The sequence below is a fragment of the Pelophylax lessonae genome, assembly GCF_965119305.1.
Source record: "Pelophylax lessonae genome assembly, chromosome: 2".
Taxonomy (NCBI): Eukaryota; Metazoa; Chordata; class Amphibia; order Anura; family Ranidae; genus Pelophylax; species Pelophylax lessonae.
Genome location: NC_138769.1, coordinates 37883249 through 37902145, shown reverse-complemented (window position 1 = coordinate 37902145; position 18897 = coordinate 37883249). Strand labels below are relative to the sequence as shown.

The window sequence follows — 18897 nt, the reverse complement described above, 5'->3', positions numbered from 1 at the left end:
GCGGAATAGAAAATATGATCAAAAAGAAAGTGTATGTATCTCACACGTACACCACCACACTAGGCCCCAATTACTATTGTTTGTACCCCTAAAAGGATGGTTGAGCAGTAGGAGGAGGAGTATGGAACAGGCAGCACCCTCAAATCTTCAGAAGTATGAGATGAACCCCAAAAACTTGGAAAGGTGGATCTCACACGTACCGACACAGACTATCACGCAATTTAATTGATCCCCAAAGGTTTTAATTGAATAGCGGAATAGAAAATATGATCAAAGAGAAAGTGTATGTATCTCACACGTACACCACCACACTAGGCCCCAATTACTATTGTTTGTACCCCTAAAAGGATGGTTGAGCAGTAGGAGGAGGAGTATGGAACAGGCAGCACCCTCAAATCTTCAGAAGTATGAGATGAACCCCAAAAACTTGGAAAGGTGGATCTCACACATACCGACACAGACTATCACGCAATTTAATTGATCCCCAAAGGATTTAATTGAATAGCGGAATAGAAAATATGATCAAAAAGAAAGTGTATGTATCTCACACGTACACCACCACACTAGGCCCCAATTACTATTGTTTGTACCCCTAAAAGGATGGTTGAGCAGTAGGAGGATGAGTATGGAACAGGCAGCACCCTCAAATCTTCAGAAGTATGAGATGAACCCCAAAAACTTGGAAAGGTGGATCTCACACGTACCGACACAGACTATCACGCAATTTAATTGATCCCCAAAGGTTTTAATTGAATAGCGGAATAGAAAATATGATCAAAAAGAAAGTGTATGTATCTCACACGTACACCACCACACTAGGCCCCAATTACTATTGTTTGTACCCCTAAAAGGATGGTTGAGGAGTAGGAGGAGGAGTATGGAACAGGGAGCACCCTCAAATCTTCAGAAGTATGAGATGAACCCCAAAAACTTGGAAAGGTGGATCTCACACGTACCGACACAGACTATCACGCAATTTAATTGATCCCCAAAGGTTTTAATTGAATAGCGGAATAGAAAATGTGATCAAAAAGAAAGTGTATGTATCTCACACGTACACCACCACACTAGGGCCCAATTACTATTGTTTGTACCCCTAAAAGGATGGTTGAGCAGTAGGAGGAGGAGTATGGAACAGGCAGCACCCTCAAATCTTCAGAAGTATGAGATGAACCCCAAAAACTTGGAAAGGTGGATCTCACACGTACCGACACAGACTATCACGCAATTTAATTGATCCCCAAAGGTTTTAATTGAATAGCGGAATAGAAAATATGATCAAAAAGAAAGTGTATGTATCTCACACGTACACCACCACACTAGGCTCCAATTACTATTGTTTGTACCCCTAAAAGGATGGTTGAGCAGTAGGAGGAGGAGTATGGAACAGGCAGCACCCTCAAATCTTCAGAAGTATGAGATGAACCCCAAAAACTTGGAAAGGTGGATCTCACACGTACCGACACAGACTATCACGCAATTTAATTGATCCCCAAAGGATTTAATTGAATAGCAGAATAGAAAATATGATCAAAAAGAAAGTGTATGTATCTCACACGTACACCACCACACTAGGCCCCAATTACTATTGTTTGTACCCCTTAAAGGATGGTTGAGCAGTAGGAGGAGGAGTATGGAACAGGCAGCACCCTCAAATCTTCAGAAGTATGAGATGAACCCCAAAAACTTGGAAAGGTGGATCTCACACGTACCGACACAGACTATCACGCAATTTAATTGATCCCCAAAGGTTTTAATTGAATAGCGGAATAGAAAATATGATCAAAAAGAAAGTGTATGTATCTCACACGTACACCACCACACTAGGCTCCAATTACTATTGTTTGTACCCCTAAAAGGATGGTTGAGCAGTAGGAGGAGGAGTATGGAACAGGCAGCACCCTCAAATCTTCAGAAGTATGAGATGAACCCCAAAAACTTGGAAAGGTGGATCTCACACGTACCGACACAGACTATCACGCAATTTAATTGATCCCCAAAGGATTTAATTGAATAGCGGAATAGAAAATATGATCAAAAAGAAAGTGTATGTATCTCACACGTACACCACCACACTAGGCCCCAATTACTATTGTTTGTACCCCTTAAAGGATGGTTGAGCAGTAGGAGGAGGAGTATGGAACAGGCAGCACCCTCAAATGTTCAGAAGTATGAGATTGTGTTCACTGTACCCCACAAAGATTGTGTTCACTGCACCCCACAAAGATTGTGTTCACTGCACCTCAAAAAGGATTTTGTTCACTGCACCCCACAAAGATTGTGTTCACTGCACCCTAAAAGGATTTTTTTCACTGCACCCCAAAAATATTGTGTTCATTGTACCCCCCAAAGATTGTGTTCACTGCACCCCACAAAGATTCTGTTCCCTGTACCCCACAAAGATTGTGTTCACTGCACCCCACAAAGGATTTTGTTCACTGCACCCCAAAAAGATTGTGTTCACTGCACCCCAAAAATGATGTTGTTCACTGCACCCCAAAAAGATTGTGTTCACTGCACCCCACAAAGATTGTGTTCACTGCACCCCACAAAGGATTTTGTTCACTGCACCCCAAAAAGATTGTGTTCACTGTACCCCCAAAGATTGTGTTCACTGCACCCCACAAAGGATTTTGTTCACTGCACCCCAAAAAGATTGTGTTCACTGTACCCCCCAAAGATTGTGTTCACTGCACCCCACAAAGATTCTGTTTACTGTACCCCAGAAAGATTGTGTTCATTGCACCCCACAAAGGATTTTGTTCACTGCACCCCAAAAAGATTGTGTTCACTGCACCCCAAAAAGGATGTTGTTCACTGCACCCCAAAAAGGATTTTGTTCACTGCACCCCAAAAAGATTGTGTTCACTGCACCCCACAAAGATTGTGTTCACTGCACCCCACAAAGGATTTTGTTCACTGCACCCCAAAAAGATTGTGTTCACTGTACCCCCCAAAGATTGTGTTCACTGCACCCCACAAAGGATTTTGTTCACTGCACCCCAAAAAGATTGTGTTCACTGTACCCCCCAAAGATTGTGTTCACTGCACCCCACAAAGATTCTGTTCACTGTACCCCACAAAGATTGTGTTCACTGCACCCCAAAAAGGATTTTGTTCACTGCACCCCAAAAAGATTGTGTTCACTGCACCCCACAAAGATTGTGTTCACTGCACCCCACAAAGGATTTTGTTCACTGCACCCCAAAAAGATTGTGTTCACTGCACCCCAAAAAGGATTTTGTTCACTGCACCCCAAAAAGGATGTTGTTCACTGCACCCCAAAAAGATTGTGTTCACTGCACCCCACAAAGATTGTGTTCACTGCACCCCACAAAGGATTTTGTTCACTGCACCCCAAAAAGATTGTGTTCACTGCACCCCAAAAAGGATGTTGTTCACTGCACCCCAAAAAGGATTTTGTTCACTGCACCCCAAAAAGATTTTGTTCACTGCACCCCAAAAAGGACGTTGTTCACTGCACCCCAAAAAGATTGTGTTCACTGCAGCCCAAAAAGATTGTGTTCACTGCAGCTCACACACAGAAAAATGGATGTGGATCACTGACACCTGCCTATCTCCTATCCCACACCACACAGCAATATCGATTGTAGTTTGTAGAACACAGTTTCCCTAAAATTCAGCAGCAGCAGCCTCTCCCTAACAGGATTGAGAAGAGATCGTAGATCAGGATTGAGTGCAGAGTCACCCCACCCCCCACACAGCAATATCGATTGTACTTTGTAGAAGACACTGACCCTATAATTCAGCAGACTCTATCCCTAAAATGCCTACAACTCGCCCTGCCTAAACACTCCGACCTGTCCCTCAATTCTATCCGGACACAAATGTTTTTTTCCTGCCTGTCTTTCCCTAATCAGCAGGCAGCACGTTGATGTGTGCTCTGTCCCTGATCTAAGCAGCAGAATGAAGACGCTGCGGCTGCCTGGAACTTATAAAGACTTGGTCACATGCTTCAGACGGCCAATCACAGCTACTGAGACATTTGCAGGCATGGCTGGGATGGCTTAAGGCACACCAGTTAAACGATTGTTGATTGGCTGTTGAAAGCCCGCCATGAAAAGAGCGCCAAAGCATGCAAAACCCGGAAATAAAACGACCGAACACGGATTTTTACCCGAACATACAGTAAAGTGTCCGTGTTCGGGTACAAAAAATCCAATTATTCGGTACGAACACGAATAATACAGTCCGTGTTCGCTCAACACTATTCATAATATGTTCATCAGAAGGGGTAGTAAATATGCTGGAATGCCCTTGTAAAATCCAGTATGTTGGTCGGACATCCAGACCCCTGCTGGTAGGGGTACGAGAATATATAAACAACATTAAACGAGGTAAAAGGGATCAGTGTCTCAAAACATTTTAGGAAATTCCACGACAGGAATCCAAAGTGCTTGAAGTTCGGGGGGGTAGAAAAGGTAAATCGTCATTGGAGAGGGGGACATTTTGTACGGTACCTAGTCAGCGGGAATCTCTTTGGATTTTTGAGATTTCCATTTAAACTGCTTCATTAGTAATAGTTAGGATATAAGGGAAAGGGATCTTAGAATTTCTAGATTGTAAGCTCTAACGATCAGGGCCCTCTAGTTCCTCCTGTTTTGAATTGTATTGTAACTGTATTGTCTTCCCTCACATTGTAAAGAGCTGTGCAAACTGTTGGCGCTATATAAATCCTGTGTAATAATAATAATAATAATAATAATAATAATATAGCATATATAGGTATTCGAGAGTAGAAGATAATGAGGGTCCTTCTAGATTATATTTTCAAAGCAACAATAAGATACACAAAAAAATAGAAGGATTTAATATATAGAACAGAGATCCTCAAACTACGGCCCTCCAGCTGTTGCGGAACTACACATCCCATGAGGCATTGTAAAACTCTTACATTCACAGATATGACTAGGCATGATGGGAATTGTAGTTCCTGAAGAAATGGAGGGCCATAGTTTGAAGACCTCTGATATAGAAGATCAAAGTAATAGCTTTGATCATGAACAAGGGTTTGGATTCCATCAAGGGTTGGGATTTAAACATGGTTCTTCTAATAGGATAAACTATGTAATTATGTATTTATATGTATGGTTGTAATGGTATTTTAGATTGTACCAAAGTGTGTATCTGGGTGTACAGTTATAGAAAAGAAAAATGAATGCTGCTGAAGATAACCCCGAGGGGTACCTATTCATTTTTCTTTTCTATGGCCCTTAACTATATGTCATTTTGTTTATGTCCGCATAGGCCTGGGATTGTTGTATCCTTTATAACAGTGACTGATACCTCTGAGTGTGGGCCTACCCTTCGTGTATACGGCCTCCATTTTGGGTGACCTCTTTTCTTTGGGTCACCCTTGCAGTGGTTAACCCTAAAACTGTACATCATTATCGAGCTACCCCATGTCTTGATGTTGCATGTAGTGGGTAAGTCAACATATTTATAATCATTTAATTTAAACCTCTCATAGATAATGCCGACACCTTGATTATAATACTATATTATATTTACAAATTGGTATTTTTTACAGACAAATTGTCAGGGTTCTAGTCGTACCCACCAGACGGCTAGGTGTGGCCACCCCCACTGGTGCCTTGCAGAGGTATTGAACCTGTGTCCTTCTGGCTTCCCAGTCTGCAAACTAGCCTCTGAGCCACTTCAGGACTTTGGAGAACTCATGTTTTGCCTGCAGCACTAGGGGGCTGGATTTCACCAGAGGCTCAGACCTGTCAGTAACTCTCCAGCTGTATTTGATACCTAATTAACAAGGTATAAGACACTGCCCCTCCCTAAGGGCAGTGTCAGTTCATTGATTCTGGTTTCCTGGTTTGGTTCCTGTTGTTTGAGTTCCTGCATTCCTGTTTGTTTCCGGCATCTGACCCCCTGGCTTCACCTGACGGTTCTCCTGCTCTAGTCCTTGCCTGTATTTGGACCTGGTTATCCTGCACAGCCCCCGTGCACAAACTCACAGGCCAGGTGGCTTCTTACCTGGTCACCCTGGTCTGTGTTTGTTTGCAAGGGTGAGCATACATCTCTGCCTGAATGACTCCCAACAAAGGTAAGCCTTGACACAAATAAACTCCCCATGGTTCTTCTATTTAAATCATATTGGACCCCAATCCCTGCTGGTTGTTAATACCAGCTTTCCTTTTTTCCTCCTTATTGGTGTTTGTGACCCTATATTCCAATTCAAGGTAAATATGCTACTTATCACATTTGATAGATTATATTTCCTTATTAGACCAATTTTATGGTTTTAGATCATCTATTATATTATATGATGTATTTGCTGATTACAGAGTCGTTTCTTCACACATATACGCCTGTGCTGTCATCGTCCCTTATCTTACATTGAGAATCCTAGATAATTATAATTTTTTCTCAGACGGACTTTATATTATTAGGCCTTTGTCCATTTGTCTTACACACATTATTCTTATTATCTAGTATTCCATATTGGTGTGCGGTGGCTCTACTACTGCCCCTTATACCTGTCGTGAGCTACATGCAACTATGCACTTTAAGAGGTTGGTCCATTTAGATAATTACAACTACTATATACCATTGTATCTTTCATTAAGCCTTTTTCTATGTTATGTGGTTATTAATTACTGTTATGTCTTTCTTATTAAGAAGATCTCTATCCATCTGTGGTCCTTATGAAGCTTGCCGCGAAACGCGTTGACCTTTATTCAGATTAGTCTTCTGTTGAACAAACTTATATCATAAACATATACTGTATATTTGGTAAGACTATAGGACTCCGCGCTTATGGGTTAAGTGCTATAGTGCCAAAAATATGTGCTAATAAAATTGTAATTAGTGTTTAGATAAAAGCTGCTAGCTGCAGTGAAAAGTGCTAGTGCTCTTTTAGAAATGGAGAATGTGATTGCAGCGCTGCTTAAAATTGCTGATCTTTAAGAAATTAATACTAAATTAATAATAATAGTTTGTACACATCAAAAGAATCATAAAATTCATACATGAACTTCATCAAATGCAAATGTGATCATAAAAAGTGCTTCGAAATTAAATGTCCATTAATCCATCCTTGCGATAAGATGAATCCTTTCAAAATAATCATAAAGTGCTTGATCTGTGCTTTCAGCGGGGTCTCCCCCTTTGGTTATCTACTTACCACCAAGTAGTTAATAGTAGGCATATGTTGGGCTGTTGCACAGAGCTCCTCCAATTAGTGAAAGATCATTGCTGGAAGATAAAGATCCATCCCCGGTATCCTCATAAAAGAAAACCGATCATAGTGAAGATCGTTTTAACAGTGCATTTATTGGGGTATACTGTGGGGTTTATACTCAAACATAATATTAAAGCATGCAGGAATACAAAGGACGGCCCGGCGGTTAGCTGCTCCCGCAGCATACGATCTACCGGCCGGAGATCACGTGGTACTCGCTCGACCAATCGCTAGACGCGTTTCGCTGTAAGACCCAGCGTCATCTGTAGCTCATCAGCGTCTCTTGTATATTTACAATGGCTTTACCTCATGTTGTGTATACTATGAATCTTCATGGAGGGCATTATCCCCTTGGTTTTAACCCTTCTGTGTTTGTTTATACCGCTGTTTTAAGAATGAATCAATAAAATGTTATTTTTTTACTATTCAGTCTACTGTCTATCCAATGATGTGCCCCTAAAGTCCGCACTCCAGGTCAGCATTTGCTAGACCTTCCTTTTTGTCTGTTTCCCTTCGTATTATGGCACGCTTGGGCTAGCTCTCTCCCTTTTTTCCATAATAAATATGTAGAGGTTTTTAAAAATATGGTAGTTAAGGATTTAGAAAAACTGAGAATAAAGAAGATGAATGATCCGGAATACATTAGGAAGGGGATACAGTCTCTAGAAAGGAGGAGAGAAGTGGTTATTAGACCTGTGGATAAGGGGGAGGGATTGTTCTGATGTCCAAAGTATACTATAATAGAAACACATATACTATAATAGAAACACATATAAGTTATTGAATAATAATCCAGTGTGACAATATAAAGATGAATTATCTAAATTAATAAAAAGCTGTATGAAGAAAAGGATTTTGAGTAAAAAAGAGGAGTACCTGAACCTCACATCTTGTTGTACCCCAGTAATATATTTTTTACCAAACATACGTAAAGATATCAATAACCCGCCAGGAAGACCAATCGTGAATGGGGTGGATTCCCTGTCCTCAATATTAGCTCAGTATTTGGATATTTTCCTAAAACCTCTGATCATGTTAACCCCTGTATATCTTAAGGACACAAATCATCTACTGCAGATTCTAGATAACATTCCTCTGGAAGATGCCCCATATTACTTGGGAACAGCGGATTCGTTATATATCATAATAGAACATTTGCAGGCAAAACAATCGATTCAATGGGAATTGAACAACTTTATATTGGAGAGGAAACACCAGGAAGGAGATACTTGTTTGTTTGTCTTGATTTTGGACTCCTATACAATTACTTCAGGCATGAAAATAGGTACTTTCTCCAGACCACTGGAGTGGCTATGGGAGCCACCTTCACTCCCAGTGTGGCCAATTAGTTTTTGGCATACTGGGAGTCTAAAGTGGTATTTACCAACAAGTCCAGTGAGCTGGTGTGTTATCAAAAGTTTATGGATGACCTGTTCATGGTTTGGAGGGGGTGGTGAAGTAGGTCTCCTCTCCTTCATGAACAGGTTGAATTTGAATAACAAAAATATTGCGTTGTCTTGGAAGTATGTTAAACATACCATGGTGTTTCTAGACTTAGAGATTTGTTTGCAGGGAGGGAGGATCAGAACCAGGAACTACTGCAAGCCTACAGATAGAAATGGTTATAAAGCCATAGACAGCTGCCACCACAAGCCCTGGATCTTGAATATCCACAAGGAACAGTTTGTATGCTTAAGGTGTAACTGCAACACAGAGAGATTTTACAACACAAGCAGCCTTGTTTGAAAAGAAGTTAATTCAAAAAAGTTATGAAAGTACCTAAATAAAGGAGATAGAAAAATGCAGAGGAGAGATCTAGTGACCACTAAAGAGGGAGCAGGAGGTACTAGTGGGACGGAAAATTACTTTAGGATCCTACTGGACTTTAATGTACAAAGCAAAAAGTTGGAGAAAATCGTTAGGAGGTATTGGGACATACTATTAAAGGACAGGGTATTGGAGTGCTACCACCTCGACCCAAATATTTTTATAAATAGAGAACGACCATGGCGTCCAAAAAGCGTTCCTTTTGCGCAAAAGTGCTTTTAGACGAACTGAGCGATAGCGATAATTGGGAAAATTCGTCATCAGGTACAGAAAGTGATGACAGCGACGATTCTGATGTCTCTTTCTGGCACATCGCTTGTGGAATTTGGGAAGTATATCAAATGGTTGACAGACATCAGAATCGTCGCTGTCGTCACTTTCCGTACCTGATGACGAATTTTCCCACGAATCGCTATCGCTCAGTTCTTCAAGTAACTTCGTTTCGCTGTCGCTGTTTTCCAGTTCGTCTAAAAGCGCTTTTGCGCAAAAAGAACGCTTTTTGGAAGCCATGGTCGTTCTCAATTTTCCAGGCACAAAGAACTGGAAAAGCACAGGCAGGGCACTGGAAAAGTCACCAGGTGCAATCCTGTGGTGAAATGGCATGATACAGTGTAATCCGTTAGGATCACAGCTTTCTATCACGTCATTTGGTGTATTTACATTTTTGAAATTGACAGAAAATACCGGAAGAGAGGTGCCGGCATCGGCCGACCAGACAGCGGGAGGAAGGCGGGGAGGAAGGCGGGGGGATCGCAGGGGAAGGCGAGTTTTAAAATATAAAACCACAGATTTCTATGCAAAACAATGTACCACTTTTAGCACAGAAATCCTGACATATAGTGTACTGAAGTTTGTTACCATTTCATGGGCACCCACAATTTTATACCTTTATATGCTGGGTATCTATTTACTCAGTGCAACTTTATCTTTCATAATTTACCAAAAACTGGGTAATATATTGTGTTTTTGTGCTGTAAAATTAACTTTAATGTCATTTTTACTGAAATTACAACAACCTAAAAGAAATGAAATTGAACTACCAATATTTTATTCTCCAGGGTCTCTGCTTTCAGAAAATATATACAGTGCCTTGAAAAAGTATTCATACCCCTTAAAATGTTCCACATTTTGTCATGTTACAACCAAAAACGTAAATGTATTTTATTGGTATTTTATGTGATAGACCGACCCAAAGTGGCACATAATAGTGAAGTGGAAGGAAAATGATAAATGGTTTTCAAAATCTTTTACAAATAAATATGTGAAAAGTGTGGCATGCATTTGTATTCACCCCCCTGAGTCAATACTTTGTAGAACCGCCTTTCACTGCAATTACAGCTGCAAGTATTTTGGGGGATATCTCTACCAGCTTTGCACATCTAGAGAGTGACATTTTTGCCCATTCTTCTTTGAAAAATAGCTCAAGCTCTGTCAGATTGGATGGAGAGCGTCTGTGAGCAGCAATTATCAAGTCTTGCCACAGATTCTCAATTGGATTTAGGTCTGGACTTTGACTGGGCCATTCTAACACATGAATATGCTTTGATCTAAACCCTTCCATTGTAGCTCTGGGTGTATGTTTAGGGTCGTCCTGCTGGAAGGTGAACCTCCACCTCGGTGTCAAGTCTTTTGCAGACTCTTAACAGGTTTTCTTCTAAGGTTGCCCTGTATTTGGCTCCATCCATCTTCCCATCAACTCTGATCAGCTTTCTTCTTGCCACTCTTCCATAAAGGGCAGATTTGTGGAGTGCATGACTAATAGTTGTCCTGTGAACAGAGTCTCCCATCTAAGCTGTGGATCTCTGCAGCTCCTCCAGAGTTACCATGGACCTCTTGGTTGATTGTCTAATGCTCTCCTTGCCCGGCCTGTCAGTTTAGGTGGACGGCCATGTCTTGGTATTGCAGTTGTGCCTTTCCATAATGTTTTATTTAGATTGTAAGAAGGGCAATACAGGTACATCGTAAACTTACATTCATCTTGTCCAGTTCACATGCAGTTGTGATATACTCTTTCCATTTTCAGATGATGGATTGAACAGTGCTGACCTACAACCTAACCCTGCTTTAAAATTCTCCACAACTTTATCCCTGACCTGTATGGTGTTTTCCTTGGCCTTCATGATGCTATTTGTTCACTAAGATTCTCTAACAAACCTCTGAGGGCATCACAGAACAGCTGTATTTATACTGAGATTAAGTTACACACAGGTGGACTCCATTTACTAATTAGGTGACTTCTGAATGTAATTGGTTGCACTAGATATTCGTTAGGGGTATCAGAGTAGAGGGGACTGAATACAAATGCACCACTTTTCACATATATAAGTCCCAATAAAATACATTTACGTTTTTGGTTGTAACATGACAAAATGTGGAAAATTTTCAAGGGGTATAAATATTTTTTCAAGGCACTGTATAATATTTGGGCTTTTAACTAAAAGGTCGGGCCGGAAAATATTTTTTTTAATCATGTGTGCAAAAAAAAAAAAAAACACCTGCAAAAAAGGCTTTGATGGCGAAAGAGTTAAAGAGCGCTTTCATCGCTTTTCAAAATGTTGAATGGGTTTCTTATTAAACATTTCTAATGCTAAATTTTTCTTGCCATTAGAAGCTTCTTAATAGAGAAAACATCCCAGATGACCCTGAAAGCTGAAGAATATTACCAAAAATTCACTGACTTCCTGAATGAGAAGAAGTGGGTCAACTAGAAGAATGGACCGTGAACAAAAAAAACCAGGAAAATATAACAAGTCTCTGATTTTCCAATAAAGATAAAAATGAATACAGATACAAATCTTCCTTTGTGCTTATGTCCTCACATCCATCCAAAAAGTCTCCCTGGGGCAGTTAGAGGTAGTCAAGACCACAGAGGTATGTGCTTAGCTCTAGCTGATGGCACAAGGCATATATGCGGCAGCAAGAAAGGTGGGCATTGACGGCCAGCCACCGAACATTAGTGATGTCGCGAACCTAAATTTCGCCGTTCGCGAACGGCGAAAGAGAACATCGGCAAATGTTGGCGAACCGGGCGAACCGCCATAGACTTCAATAGGCAGGCGAATTTTAAAACACACAGGGACTCTTTCTGGCCACAATAGTGATGGAAAAGTTGTTTCAAGGGGACTAACACCTGGACTGTGGCATGCCGGAGGGGGATCCATGGCAAAACTCCCATGGAAAATTACGTAGTTGACGCAGAGTCGGGTTTTGATCCATAAAGGGCAGAAATCACCTAACATTCCTAAATTGTTTGGAATAACGTGCTTTAAAACATCCAGTGTGTGAATACGATCAGGTATGATGTTGTATCGCTATAAAATTACAAATAGTGCATAAAATCATTCACATTAAAATGTATAAAATGCACAATAAAAAGCATGTGGATCATAAATCATAAAGTCCTTAAAAGCTGATTTCCAAAGTGAAAAACAGGAATATTTAAAACGACACTGCAAACGTGACTCCTCCACCACAGATAATACAGCCTCTCACCTCCTGTATTCGACCACTAGTGGTCACAACACTTTGTAACAGTAAGCCAGAGGCAGCCAGAAGATCTGTATATCCAGGATCCAACAGGTTCACAGAAACTCGTGTATGGCAATCCGGAAAAGATAAATAAAACAATCTAATGCTCTCCGCTTAATTAAGGACATTTATTAAAGTAAAAAATAAAGCATCACTCACAAGCAAGGCACTGTCACAGTGCCAGATGAAAGCGAAAGTGCAGACATGTGTTCCAGGATCTCAGAGAGCTGCGGGTGACATCAGACTCCTTCCCCCGTATGCATTACGTCAATAAGCATGACTTCCTCAGCAGGGGTAAGGAGGGAGACCGCACCCGCTCATTATAAAGGCGTCTCATAGCAATGGATCCTGGATATACAGATCTTCTGGCTGCCTCTGGCTTACTGTTACAAAGTGTTGTGACCACTAGTGGTCGAATACAGGAGGTGAGAGGCTGTATTATCTGTGGTGGAGGAGTCACGTTTGCAGTGTCGTTTTAAATATTCCTGTTTTTCACTTTGGAAATCAGCTTTTAAGGACTTTATGATTTATGATCCACGTGCTTTTTATTGTGCATTTTATACATTTTAATGTGAATGATTTTATGCACTATTTGTAATTTTATAGCGCTGCACTTTATTTTCTTTTACTGCATATTATAGGTTTTGGTAGGTTTGACCTATCCTGGTGTACAGCTGCTTACCCATCCATTTGATTTTAAGCGCTGAATTTTTATTTTTATTGTATATTTTCCCAATCCTATTTAATTTGGCTGCTGATCTGATTTATATGGATATCTTCCGTTATATAGAAGCCCTTGAAATCAGGTTAGATGGTGTATTTTCACGGGTGGCAGTTTCCAAGGAGCCCAGTGATTTGGTGTACAACTTTAAGAAACTGGGGCATATCTTTGAGAAAAAGATTAAAACCTGGTGGGATATTGTGTCCTTCCAGCAATATTTATCTGCCAAGATTATCCCTCGCCGTTTGCGTTGGGATATTCCACCTAATGACGGATTAATGGATATTGATTCTAACAAAGAGTGGGGGGATTTTTTCACCTCCAAGGGTCTAGAGCTCTTATCTTTTTTGCTATCACGGAAGCAGAGGAAGATGGAGACTCTAGAAACCCAAATTGATACTATCAAAAAATCCATTGAAAAGGATAAAGACAAACCTGAATTTATTAGGTTGTCTGATGAGCTTAAAAATAAGCTTATTAAATGGGATAAAGAGTCCCAAGATAAGAAAAAGAAAAAATTCCTCAGGGATGTGGGAGATTTTGGAGCAGGCCTGATCTATAGGTGGCAGGTCCCGTCTGGGAATGCCACAGTGCCCGATATTAGTACAGGTGCAGCACCTCTCCCACATTCTACTGAGGAGGATGATTTACCCCAAGTGGTGTCCCAATCAGGGACCCCCCCGTCCCAATCTTCCTCTTCGCCTAGAGGGAGAGGCCGTGGAGGAAGAAAAGGGAGAGGGAGGGGTAGGGGTAGAGGTAGAGGCAGAGGTAATCTACCTAGTTATCGATCATCCTCTAGGGACGATTGGAATAGTGGTGTATATCATCAGGATGACCATTATTGGCAAACAGTCCCATATCAGAATAGAGGAAGTTTAACTTATTCGAGGGGTGGCCATCCAACTATTAACCGTCCAATTCCCATGGATAATAGGTTCCAGCCATTGCAAAATTATAATGATGACTCTCATTTTTTAGGGGTGCAGAGGACCCCCTGGAGGGATCCTCCACCGGGTCCATCAACCCCAAAGGGAACCAACATGAGGCCCCCCCATCGTATCCCATGAACAGATCGGGAAAAAGAAAAAAAGAGGATGTAGGGGAGGACGCAGGGCACAAAAGGCCAAAACCCCAATAGGTACAGGGATTTATAACCTTAGCGGTGTTACCCTAATGGAGGATGAGGTCCGAGTCCTGGATAGGGGGTTAAAATTTGCACCTGTAAAAAATATGAATAAGTTTGATACTTATATCAATATTCAAAAATTTGTCAGGTCAATGAATATTAAAAAGTATTTTTTATCAAACCCAGTCCAAAGAAATGTGTCTACAGACACCACTATCCATTTACAACTGAGGAATAAGTCTGTGTTCAATCCTCCAAATGTTGATACCAGACATCTGGAAGTGTTTAAAAATCTGGTCTGCAGAGATCTTGATTTACTTAAGCTGAAGAGGGCGAATGACCCTCAGAAGATTAAGAAAGGTATCAAAACATTAGAAGGTAGGAAGGACATTGTGATCCGCCCTGCGGATAAGGGAGGAGGACTGGTTGTTATGAGTGGTGCCTATTATCGGGAGGAGATGCAGCGGTTGCTCGGTGATGGGGAAACCTATTCCCCTCTCATGAGTAACCCTATGGTTAGGTTTAAAAAGGAGTTGGGAGGTCTTGTGGATAGGGGCAAAGTACGGGGGATTTTAAGCTCTAAGGAAGCGGCCTATCTAAATCCCCGTTTTTGTAGAACCCCTATAATCTACTTCCTACCCAAAATCCATAAACATCAAACCAGGCCTCCGGGCCGCCCGATCGTTAATGGCATTGAGTCTGTGACGGCCAGACTTGGTCAGTACATCGACTGTTTCCTCCAACCGATAGTAGTTGGCACCACTGCATACTTAAAAGACACTAAGCATGCGATACAAGTGTTGTCTGACTTACCTGACATTTCGGATAGTATATTAGTGACCGCAGATGTGGGGTCACTATATACTATCATTAATCACGAGGATGCCCTGACCTCTGTGAAATGGGCCCTATCCAAGTCTGAATTACCTTCTAGGCATTGTAAATTCCTGCTGGAGTGTCTCGACTTCTGCCTGCTGAAAAATTACTTCTGGTATGACCAGAGGTATTTCTTACAGACAAAGGGAGTAGCTATGGGGGCACGGTTTGCTCCCAGTGTGGCTAATATCTTTATGTCACACTGGGAGGAGGAAGCCATTTTTGCTAACCGTCCCCCCCAGTTAAGCTGCTATTGTCGTTATATAGACGATCTGGTCTTGGTATGGAAGGGTGATATGTCCAGTTTGGAATGTTTTATGCAGAGGCTTGATGCCAATACCAAAAACATTAAGTTAACATGGAATGTTAGCGACTCAAAAATCGTGTTTTTGGATCTGGAGATATTTAAGGAAAATGGAGCCCTAAAAACTCGCACCTATTTCAAGCCGACGGACCGGAACTCCTACATACCTAAGAACAGCTGCCATCACCATCTGTGGCTATGTAATATACCGAGAGGGCAATTCATGCGCATTAAGCGCAACTGCTCCTCGGAAGAGGATTTCCGGTCTCAGTCGCAAGTACTTGCTAAGAGGTTTCTTGAGAAGGGTTATGATCCGGCACTTATTGATAATGAAATAGTGAAGGTCAGCTCAGTGAATAGGGAAGTAGTTCTTGCTGGAACGCAAAGGACACCTGCCAATAATGAATTCAGTCTGGTTCTGGACTATAATGTCCAGTTTAAAAAGTTTGAGGGCATTGTAGCTAAACATTGGCCCATATTAAAAAGCGATCGTATTTTAGGCCCCGCCCTTCCAGAACGACCTAAGTTCATCTATAGGAGGGCTCCGACTCTCAGGGATCGCTTAGCACCTGGGGTTGTTGACCCCCCATCTAGAGCTAAGAACAGGTTGTTCCCAGATTTAAAGGGGTTTTACGTTTGTGGCAGATGTGCCGCTTGCAAGACTTCTAAAGCAAATCTAAAAAGGAGAAAGGAGTTTATTGCTACTGCCACTCATGAGACCCACGTAATAAAAGATTTTGTCACCTGCACCACACGGGGTGTAGTTTATATGCTCCAGTGTGGGTGTGGGTTGCAATACGTGGGTAGAACTACTAGACCGCTCCATGTACGCATAGGTGAGCATATGAGTAAGATCAGGAAAGGAAAGACTAATCATAGCATGCCGAGACACTTTAAGAAACACCACAATTGCAACCCTACCAGTTTAAAATTTTGGGGCATTGAAAAAACAGCCCATCATTGGAGGGGTGGGAATTTCGTGCGACAATTGAGTCGCAGAGAATCCTTCTGGATTTATCGGACCCATGTGCTGTCACCAGGAGGTTTAAATGCTGATTTTGATTTGAATTGTTTTATCTCTAATAGTTAATAGATCTGTTTTATTTATTATTCAGTTTTTCTTTTGGAATTTTATTGCATGTATCATGTAGGTCATGCATATTGTATGTTTTATATTTATATTTATACATATATGTATTTCTCTATGCGCAGGTTTTATATGTATATGTTTTTAATCTGCATGATGTTCCAATCGGAGAGCTGCGGTTGTTGTCATATTCCGATTTTATATTGGTTTTAAATTGGATATTTATTTTAATATTTAATATTTTGCTCGACTGTCTATGTTAGGCAGTGAATTATTCGGGCATTTCCAATTATATTGCCATAATTTATTTAGTCACTGATGGTGAGCTGCAGCGGAGCTTCAGGGGTTAATCCGTGTTGTTTATTTCCTCTGACCACTGCTGTTCAGCTCTGGTATTCTTATTTCCTGTGTCTACAGGAAGTTGGGCTGGTCCTTGGTTGAAGGGGGCGGAGGATTTCCATTCCCCTTCACTTCCTGTTTTGTAATGACCTGGCTTCTGGTTGCTATGAGACGCCTTTATAATGAGCGGGTGCGGTCTCCCTCCTTACCCCTGCTGAGGAAGTCATGCTTATTGACGTAATGCATACGGGGGAAGGAGTCTGATGTCACCCGCAGCTCTCTGAGATCCTGGAACACATGTCTGCACTTTCGCTTTCATCTGGCACTGTGACAGTGCCTTGCTTGTGAGTGATGCTTTATTTTTTACTTTAATAAATGTCCTTAATTAAGCGGAGAGCATTAGATCGTTTTATTTATCTTTTCCGGATTGCCATACACGAGTTTCTGTGAACCTGTTGGATCCTGGATATACAGATCTTCTGGCTGCCTCTGGCTTACTGATACAAAGTGTTGTGACCACTAGTGGTCGAATACAGGAGGTGAGAGGCTGTATTATCTGTGGTGGAGGAGTCACGTTTGCAGTGTCGTTTTAAATATTCCTGTTTTTCACTTTGGAAATCAGCTTTTAAGGACTTTATGATTTATGATCCACATGCTTTTTATTGTGCATTTTATACATTTTAATGTGAATGATTTTATGCACTATTTGTAATTTTATAGCGCTGCACTTTATTTTCTTTTACTGCATATTATAGGTTTTGGTAGGTTTGACCTATCCTGGTGTACAGCTGCTTACCCATCCATTTGATTTTAAGCGCTGAATTTTTATTTTTATTGTATGATGTTGTATCGGTCAAGTAGTGTAAGGGTTACGCCCGTCGCCCGCTTCACAGTGACAGACCAAACTCTGACAGACCAAACTCCCCGTTTAACAGTCAGTCAGTCAGTCCATTTGCACAACCGCAAACTCCCCATTTGCACAAGGTTGGATACCAAGCTAGCCATGTCCCGTTCCTTGTCCTCACTGACATAATTGAAGGTCTCTTCCTCCACCCAGCCACGTACAACACCAAGGGTCCCCGAAAGGTGACAACAAGCCCCCTGGGACGCCTGCTGTGGTTGGTATTCCACCTCCTCAAAGCCACCTTCCTCCTCTGACTTCTCTTCTTCAGACTCCTCTCTCTGCATTGCCACAGGTCCAGCAATTGACAACGACAAGGCTGCTTCTGGTGGTGATGGGGACCACAACTCTTCCTCTTCATGCTCATCTACAGCCTGATCCAGTACTCTTCGCAGGGCACGCTCCAGAAAAAACGCATATGGGATGAGGTCGATGATGTTGCCTTGGGTTCGACTGACCACCAGGGTTGTCATCTCCGCAAAAGGACGCATGAGCCTACAGCCATTGTTCATGAGCATTCAGTAACGCGGCCAAAAAATACCCAGCTCCGCAGAAAGAATGAAAGAAAATGAATGTTTTTTCTATGAAAAATTATCCCGCGGATCGCTTTTGGTCTGTTCACAATGAAGCAACGACCTTATCATCTGGGGTGTGCCAACACACTCCTAGAGGTGATCGCTTCATTGTGATACGCAAGCCCCTTCACCACGACAAGGTAACGATCACAAAGGGGAATTGACACATGTATGTGCCTTTTTTTTTGTTTTTTTGCAGCCACAGTGTAGCACCAGAGGCCAGAAAAATTAGGCATGTACACATGCATGAAAAAGTAGGTATTGTTGCAGCCGCTGCTTTAGCAGCGGCCTGAAAAATTGAGGTTTTCAAGGCAGAAAGTGCACTAAAACATTGTGGCTTGAACCGTAGTTGGTGGCTGAGACGTCACGTAAGTCATCCGGCATGCAGAGAATGATT

General features: G+C 41.6%; 1 protein-coding gene across 2 annotated transcripts in view; it reads left to right on the top strand.

Annotated features, from left to right (window-relative positions):
- Positions 1–11827, top strand: part of LOC309547485 (apovitellenin-1-like) — an 89025-nt gene extending 77198 nt beyond the window's left edge. For both annotated transcript variants that reach the window (XM_082247355.1, XM_082247356.1), the window contains exon 4: positions 11652–11827. In XM_082247355.1, the coding sequence (XP_082103481.1) occupies positions 11652–11751 (100 nt within the window). In that variant the 3' untranslated portion in view covers positions 11752–11827. The remainder of the gene's footprint in view (positions 1–11651) is intronic.
- The last annotated feature ends 7070 nt before the right edge of the window (positions 11828–18897 follow it).